General features: G+C 38.5%; 1 protein-coding gene across 1 annotated transcript; it reads left to right on the top strand.

The window, feature by feature from the left end:
* Positions 1 to 307: 307 nt before the first annotated feature.
* Positions 308 to 8,441, top strand: LOC107299744 (peroxisomal membrane protein PEX13-like; the record flags this gene model as incomplete). The annotated part of the gene is made up of 2 exons (XM_015829083.1): positions 308 to 443; positions 6,287 to 8,441. Coding segments are annotated over 2 exons (435 nt in total), but the record flags the coding sequence as incomplete, so codon positions are not given.
* Positions 8,442 to 8,658: the final 217 nt, after the last annotated feature.

Genomic DNA, 8,658 nt, shown 5'->3' on the forward strand with positions numbered 1-8,658 from the left:
TTATTTAATCTACATCCAGTCTTTTACAGAGGAATTTGAAGCCAGATTTCTTTGTTACTTGTTTGGACAAATTTGGAAAAATAAAAACTGGATTTCTGTTTCCTTTTAATTTACATACCATAAATATTGGCCATGCATTGTGCAAACTTTACATTTCTAACTTTTAACTATTTACAGAGTGGCTTGCAAAAGTTTGAAGTGGATTTCCTGTATTTGGTTGTAAAGACTGTTCTTACATCATGCCTCTCAATAAGTTCAGGGATTGCACGCTCACCAGCAAGATTATTGAACTACTTAATCTTTGTTCTGTGAAACAGTTTCCGGTGACTGGGCCAGTGGAGAAGATGATCATGTTGTTGGAAGAGCAGAATATGACTTCAATGCTATTTCAGAAGAAGAAATTTCTTTCCGTGCAGGTGAAATGTTAAAATTGGCACCCAAAGGTAAGATAAGTTTGTTTTAAAATAGTCCAGCATTCTCAAATTTCTGTAGAAATCAAAACAGAAAAGATATTTATCTTGTGGCTCAATTGAACAGTTAGTGAGAAATTGGAAGAAAACTTTTTTTGATCTCTTAGATGCAGAAGCACTTATTTGCAAATATTTATCAATAAAGAAGGTCCTTGTTCACATATTTTCATAGAAGTATCTGGATTTGCACTATTAAGATTTGTTCACTGACTTAGCCAATATATTAATTGGAGGCTTGAAGTTTTACTGGTAGTCAATGACTTATAACTAGTCACTTAGTGACCATTCAAAGTTACAGTGGACCTCCTCAGAGCTATTTACGACCCGGTTTCAAAATTATGACAACCAGAGGGGGGGGGGAGATGGTCACATGGTCGCATTTTCAGCATTTGGATTTTCAGCAAAAACACCCATCGGGTACAGAGGGTTTGCTTAGCAAATTGCCATGTTCGCATAAAAGTAAAATTGAGTGCAGTTGTGTAGTAACCCACTTAACTACTGGCACAATTTATGACCATAATTCCAGCCTTAATTATGCTCATAAATTGAGGATTACCTGTATATAGTTGGGCCTTTCCCATTAATTTCCTAAGATCTCTTCCAGTCCACTCATTCTGTACTCCTTCAACTACATCCCACAGATCTACTAGTTTATATCAGTTTTTTTTTCTCATATTAATATTTATTTCCATCCAGATTTATCTGGAACTAAATTCCATCCTTTCAGTGGAATATGCCCAGATAAACATGTCTAAAAGGTTAGCTAAGGATGCATTCACATTTATTTTTATTTATTAAATTTGTCTGCCACCTATTTCACCTTGAGGTAATTTTGAGTGGCTTACAGCTTACAGTGTTCACTCTAAACATAGTTTATTTATTACTGTATATTTATATACTGGCCCATCTTGCAACTGCAACTCTAGGCAACCAATACAAGATTAAAAACCAACAGAATGAAAGAATAAATAATAACAAAACAAGTGACACCTGAGAGCCATGAGACATTGTGTAAGTACAGAAAAGTCAGTGAAACTACAATGAGGGCTCATCTATCTACAATCAAACCTACCTCTAGAGCAGGGATGTCAAACTGCCGGCCCACAGGCCGGTTGCATCATGTGGAGGCTGCGCCTACCCCAGCTCTGGCAATGTGAAAAAAGTCGTGACACGTCATGTGATGCAGCGAGTTTGATCCCCGTGATCTAGAGGAACATCCATGTCTCCAGCAATTTGTGAAATGCCAGCAAGGTCAGAGCCAAATGAATTTTAAGGAGTATGATGTTTCAGACAACAGGCTACAATAGAGAAGACCCACATCCTGGTCCCTGCCAGATAGTACTGCTTAATGGATGAGTCCCAGCATGCATCCCCACCTAAGATCTGTTGAGCCAAGCAGAAACAGTAGTTGGAAAAAATGAGGTCCTGCAAATAACTAGGACCCATGCCATGAACGATTTTATAGGCAGTAACCATTACCTATGAATCAGGTTTATTCTTGTGTAAGAGGCTTGGTTTTTGTAGCAAGTGAAATTAGGTTAAAATGATGTTAGATAATTAAAGGTTTAATGTTTCTGTGACCTTAGTCATGCATGTAACATATTACATGACTATAACAGTTCTGCTTTTTTAATCTGGAAGTAGGGTTTAGCATGTTGTATGAAGCTAGCCATAGCATGTAACCTAGATCAGGGCTTTTCAACCGGTGGTATGTGGTACCAGTGGTACATTGGCACATGGCAGGTGGTACACGGCCATGCCCAGCCTAGCCAAGTGTAGTGGGGGAGGAAACGAGCCAAAGTGGCACAGTGCAGGACTTGCTGTGAAAGAGTCCTCAGGATCTGCAGGGTGGCTGGGGCGAGGCAAAGGCCCTAGGATTGGCCCCTCCGGCTCACCCAGAACAGAAAGGAGGAGGGGGGCGGAGACAGGAGAGGCTATAAAGGGAGGCAGTTTGGGCGGGAGAGGGAGAGAAAAGCTCCAACTGGAGGAGTCAGCTGGAGCTGCATTGAAGGGAAAAGAAGGGGAGAGAGGAGAGGAGATCAAGCAGGCCAGGAGCCTATCTACAACTTCTGTGGCAGCCATCCGTGGGGGGGAGGTGCACACAGGTGGCAGCGAAAACAGGCAAGAAAAGCAGCTGGGGAGGGGTCGCAATCCACGAGGAATCAAGAAAGGCAGCATCAGCTGGAGGTGAGGCCCGGAGGAAGGGAGGAAGGAGATGGCAATGAGAAAGAGGGAGGTAGAGAGCAGGAGGGAGGGAGGGAAACAGAAAGCAAGGAAGTATTGGAAGGAAAAGCCAGGGGCTTGCTTTCCAGCCAGGAGGCTATACCTTTAAGAGGGAAAAAAAAAATGAAACGCTGCCGGAGGAAGCCAGCTGCTTGAGAGGAGATGAACAACAAATTGGGAGAGTGGAAGGAGTCTTAAGTGATTTTGTGACTCTGAAGTTCTGTGCAATGTGGGCTTTGTGTTTTTAAGGAGTGTTTGGCAATTTCTATTGTGGCTGATGGCTCCTGTTGGATTTTGGAGTGAGGGGTTACTAATTCTATTGCTCTGCTATTGCTACCTGTACATTTTGCTGTAAGGGATTTTGAAATATTTTTGTCCTGAATGGATTTTTCCTGTAGCATTTGTTTACTTATGAATGGAGCCATTTGGGGAGGCTGCCTTAGTGGGCAGCCAGTACTTGCTACATTTGTTTTTGTTTTTTTGTTTTTTTAAGTGCTGGTTGCCAGCTTCTTAACTTTCCTTTCTAGCCAGTAGCTAATTCTTAAAGGGAAATGCACATTTTTAAGCTAGTTCCCTCAGCGGCTTGTCTTTTCTGTCTCTGGAGGCTTTTCCTTGTTTGATAAACATATGGAAGAGGGAAAATATGATGGGGGGATGTTTCAAATTCTTTCTCGAGAAGGAAGGAGATGGGAATGAGAAAGAGAGAGGCAGGAAAGGAGGGAGGCAGGGAAAGAGGAAGGGAGGATGGAGGAAGATTGGAATGAAAGGGAGGGAGAGTCTGAAGGAAGTCCCGCCTTAGCACTTGGCCACCAGCAGCCCTGGCATTGACTTTGCTTGTCAAAAGGTTGCAAAAGGGGATCACATGACCCTGGGACACTGTGACCATCATAAATATGAATCCGTTTCCAAGCATCCAAATATAAATCATATGATCCTGGGGATGCTGCAATGGTCATAAGTGTAAAAAATGGCATACGTCACTTCAGTGCCATTGTAACTTTGAACAGTCACTAAGCGAATTGTAAGTCGAGGACTACCTGTACTTTATCACTTTTTTCCTTTTTGGAGGGTCATCAAATTTTTGACACCTTGCTAGGTGATACTCGAATATTGTCATATCCTAAAAGTGGTACAATTGGTGAAAAGCCCTGACCTATATGATACCCCAAACTGCTGCCAGCAGTCCTCTTTATCCCAGGCCAGTGTCTTCGCCACCAGTATATTTGCTGGACTGCTAGCTGTTCCCAAATTGTTCTGCCCTGAGACCAGAGCAATTCTTAGCTAATGTGTGAAGCTATTGTTTAGGAAAATAAACCAAAATTGGCATTGATCATGGTTATGGCAGAGAATCTTAACATAATTTCAGCCATGGTCCAGAATTGGATGCTGTGCTGGAAATCCTGAAGATCTCCACCACCAGGCCGCCTGCCAATCATTTTGGTTTTTAGCTTTTCTGTTCAATCTTGTCTACTCAGTTTTTCTAATTTTAATTATTTTTTTAGTATTTTTTTACTTTTTATTATACTGTAAATTACTCAGTTGCTGTATCAAATGAAATGGGTGGCATAGAAATTTAATAAATCTTCAGACAAAAGGGGAAGGTTGGAGATTGGGAGGGGAAAGTATAGAATACAGCTAGGTCCAGCTACCTCTCACAAAGAGGCATTTACGTCTGTTTGTACTCAGCCATTGCTATATCCTGGGAGGTCAGGTTACAGAAGGAGAGGCATGGATCTTACCCACAGGTGGCAGAATCTAACCTTCCAAGGACTCTATTGGCCTCCTCAGGAGTATCTAAACTCTGCCCAAATAACTTGACAAGATTGAATCCCAGTCATCTCTACAGGACCAGCACAGTTGCAGTCCAGCTCTAAATAGATATAAACAACTTTAACCATCAGATACATAGTGTAATTTTATTGATTTGATTTGATTTATCTAATTCTCGCCACAACTCTGCAATAGATTCCTCAAACCTTCCTTATCCAGAAGGGATCAAGTAACCAGAAACAAGACTGCATTTAGGCAACAGTCCTGCATTAATATCTTTACATACAACCATTTTGCAGTGGTTGCATTTAAAAATATTCCCTAGATTATGTTTAAAAAACAAGACAACCTCTGCTTTTAAGGTCAGGCTCTTAAAAGCCATGACAAACACACAAAAAACCAATTGGGAAATGGGGGAACAAATTGGCGATGCCTGAATAAGTTTGCCAATGACAATATATCTATTTTGAATCTGGCTATATTTTTCTTAAGGATCATGGTTGTACTGCTTCTATTCCCTATTGGTTTGGTATCTTTCCCTTATTTTCTGTTCATGAGTTCAAGACTAATGCTGCTCTTCTCAAGTTCTGAACTCTATAGTTTTACAGTCGGATTAATGATACTAAGCAGTCACTAACTCAGGAGTCAGATTGGTCTTTAGCATTAAGCTCTATGAAGTAGCCATTCAGTATTGTGTACATTCAGTCATAACTAGCTGAGAGAGAGAAACCTGGAAGATAGAGGTACTATGGATGAACAGGACAGGAAACTGGGATTAAGCTTAGCTTTGCACTGCCCCCAAAAGAGCAAGTTTATAGTATGGAAGTACACCTTGATTTTCTGCTGTTGGATTATAGATGGCAAAAATGGCAAGGTACAATTCCATGCAGTTGTGCCTGGTACACATGATATACCAGCTATAGTCTCTATAGTCCAGTTGACTGTTATTCACACCTTGATTATACTATCATTTTGACTTTGACAATATACAGGTAATCCTCAACTTACAACCACAATTGAGCCCAACATTTCTGTTAAGTGAAACATTTGTTAAGTGAATTTTGCCCCATTTTATGACCTTTCTTGTCACAGTTGTTAAGTGAATCACTGAAGTTGTTAAGTTAGGAACACAGTTGTTACGTGAATCTGGTTTCCCCATTGTCAGAAGGTCACAGAAGAGGATCACATGACCCCAGGACACTGCAACCATAATAAATATGAATCAGTTCCCAAGCATCTGAATTTTGATTATGTGACCATGAAGATGCTATAATGGTCATAAATGTGAAAAATGGTCATGTTACTTTTTTCAATCACATTATAACCTTGAACAGTCACTAAATTAATTGTAAATCAAGGACTACCTGTACTACCTTTAAAATGTGTTCAAAAGGGACAATCTGTGTTAAATATGACTACTAGGTTGTTAACTGGAATAAGTTACAGGGATTCTTGTGAACTGCAGTGCACTGAATGTTCTGCACAGATTGCCAGTTTCTTTCCTAACCTTTAAAATGGGTTAGGATCTGACTATCTGAAACGACCTCTACTCCTAATAGAAATTTGGTTGTTGAGATATGTAAATGAGTCCCTTTAAGAAACACCTTCACTGTCCTTTTTGTTTAAACATTAATTTTGATAATTTAATTTTTGCTAACCATAAACATTCTTCAGATAGGTTTTTATTGCAATTTGAAAAGCTTTAGGAGAATTATATAAATCTAATTTAACTGTCTTAAGTTCTCCAATACACTTTTATTAGTTCTCTGTCATTATATATAAGAATTTTCTGGTAATTGCATGTGTTTTGTTTTTCTTACCAGAACGACAACCCAAGATGCGTGGCTGGCTTTTGGCCAGCCGTGACGGTCAAACAACAGGACTCATACCAGCTAATTATGTCCGAATACTTGGTAAAAGAAAAGGGAGAAAAACCTTAGAGATAGAGAAGATTGCAGAGCATCAATCCTCAGTCAGCAATACTTCTCTGGGTCAAGAAAGCACGACTGCTGATGCTTTGGAGGAGCAAGAGGCTGCTTTTGAGTCTGTTTTTGTGGAAACAAACAAAACCCCTGTCAAATCAAACTCTCCTCTGCTTAGTGGAAATAAAGAAGATTTTTGATGTTTGAAGTTTTATCAGAGATATTGGACTGCATTCACCAATAATACTTTAGGGTAGCCATTTGGTAGTAAGTAGCAAAACGCTAAAATTATTGACAGTATCCAGGTAATGTGCTATCTACACCTGGTAGCATCAGGCATAGGGATATTTGTCATTGGCTGTAAATCCTGTTAGGTTCATTGAACATTAGGCTGTTGGGTAAGGTATGCTAAGGGCCATTGTATGATCTCAGACATTGGTGAACTGTAGAGTCAACATATCATATTCTGATCTGAAGAAGCTGACACTAAGGCTTCAGATAGATCCTGAAGCCACTTTTTGAAGTCTAAAGAATCTACTCCATATAGTAGCATTGTGGTGAAAAACTGTTTTCAGAGGTTTTGACTGTACCTTGTATCTGTCATTTTTGTACATTTTTGTGAGATATAAGGAAAATCTCTGATTCCGGGAGATAGCAATAGGAAAACTTACAGGGTTGAAACTAATGTGCCCACTAGATAGAAACAAATATATGTAATATGCTTTTAAAAACCAGTAAAAAGTCCATCTAATTATAGTTCGACGGTATATACTGATAGATCTCTTTTTATATGCCTCATTATGAAAGCTGGGGATTTTTTTACTGCTCTATAGCATTGCATTTGAAGCCTGATGTAATCCTCTTAATTTGGATTGGAAGTTACTTGCTATATGTTAAAAGCCACATTGCCACTTGTTCTTCCAGATAAATTATGTAACAATTTCCCTCCATCATTTTACTGAAACATGTTCTGTCAAGAATACTTCACAGAGGCTCAAGCTCAGCATAAATTGGCAATATCTGTGTGCTTTAAAGTTAATTATGTCATTGTCACATGCATTCTGAGCCTAGTGATTGATAAAAATGATAAATACATGGTTTTCTGTAGTTAGTTTCTTCAGTTGCAAATGCCAACTATGTTGTTTCACTTAACATTCTGCTTAGTAAATCTGTAGTAATTGCTCTAGTAAGAATGTTGAACATGGCTTATGTATCCAAAATGTGTGAGGTGTTGTTTACAAAGCCATATTGATATGAAGATAACACTTCTGCTCATAAAAATCACATTTTATAGTACTGATAGCTTAAAATACTTTGAACTTACAATGCAACAAAATTATACATTAATTTTTTTCTCTATTTTGGAATAAATGTATTTCCAAATTGAAAAATACAAATTGATATCCTTAATTTTAAATTAAAACTCTTCTATACATATTTTATTTGCAGCTTTGCTACAAATCTTTTTTTTTTTTTAAGAATTCTAAACAGCTTTGTATCTTCAGGCAAATTACAGCACAGAACAAAGAGCTCAAATGAGTGTACCTTATGTGGAAATACATTTTTCCTCATACCTTTCATATTTAGTCAATCTGCTAAGGACCTTGAGAGAAGATTTTTTTTTGATCCCTTTCATTTAGTGAAGAAGCAATGCAGTAATTTCTAATTAAAATATTTGAATTTCTAATTTGATAAGATTAATAGCTAAAAGCCACAAAAATGAAAAACTAGGATTAGACTGAAGGTGGGTCGGACCTGAATAATCAATTGCACACATTTCTTTATTATTTACATGGTTATGGGCTTGCATGAAGTTCTGCAATGTAAATTGGTACCCCAGTTTTCCTCCAAAAACATGCTAGGAAAGTTAGGTAAAGATGTTGATATGGATCTAGTACCTAAAATCAGTTTTTCTTGCCTACTGATTGCCTAACATCTGGTGGTAAAAAGAGTAGATTCCAGATTGTAACTAACCTTCAAATCAAGGTTTAAAAGATTTGATTTTTCTGATACTTTACTATTATAAATGTGTTGAATTCTAATAAAAAGGATTATCTACTTTCAATAAAAAGTTGAATAGTCTTGAATTTGATAGGTTTCTTGGGAAGTTTACTTGAATTTACTATAATCTTTATTATATGTGAATTTACTTCAGTCTAGGGCAGGCGTGTCAAACTGCCGGCCTGCAGGCCAGTTGCATCATGCAGAGGCCGTGCCCACCCCAGCTCCGGCAATGCAAAAAAAGTTGTGATACGTCGCGACACGTCATATAT

The sequence above is a fragment of the Protobothrops mucrosquamatus genome, unplaced genomic scaffold, assembly GCF_001527695.2.
Source record: "Protobothrops mucrosquamatus isolate PMUCROS unplaced genomic scaffold, P.Mucros_1.0 scaffold5405, whole genome shotgun sequence".
In the NCBI taxonomy this organism is placed as follows: domain Eukaryota; kingdom Metazoa; phylum Chordata; class Lepidosauria; order Squamata; family Viperidae; genus Protobothrops; species Protobothrops mucrosquamatus.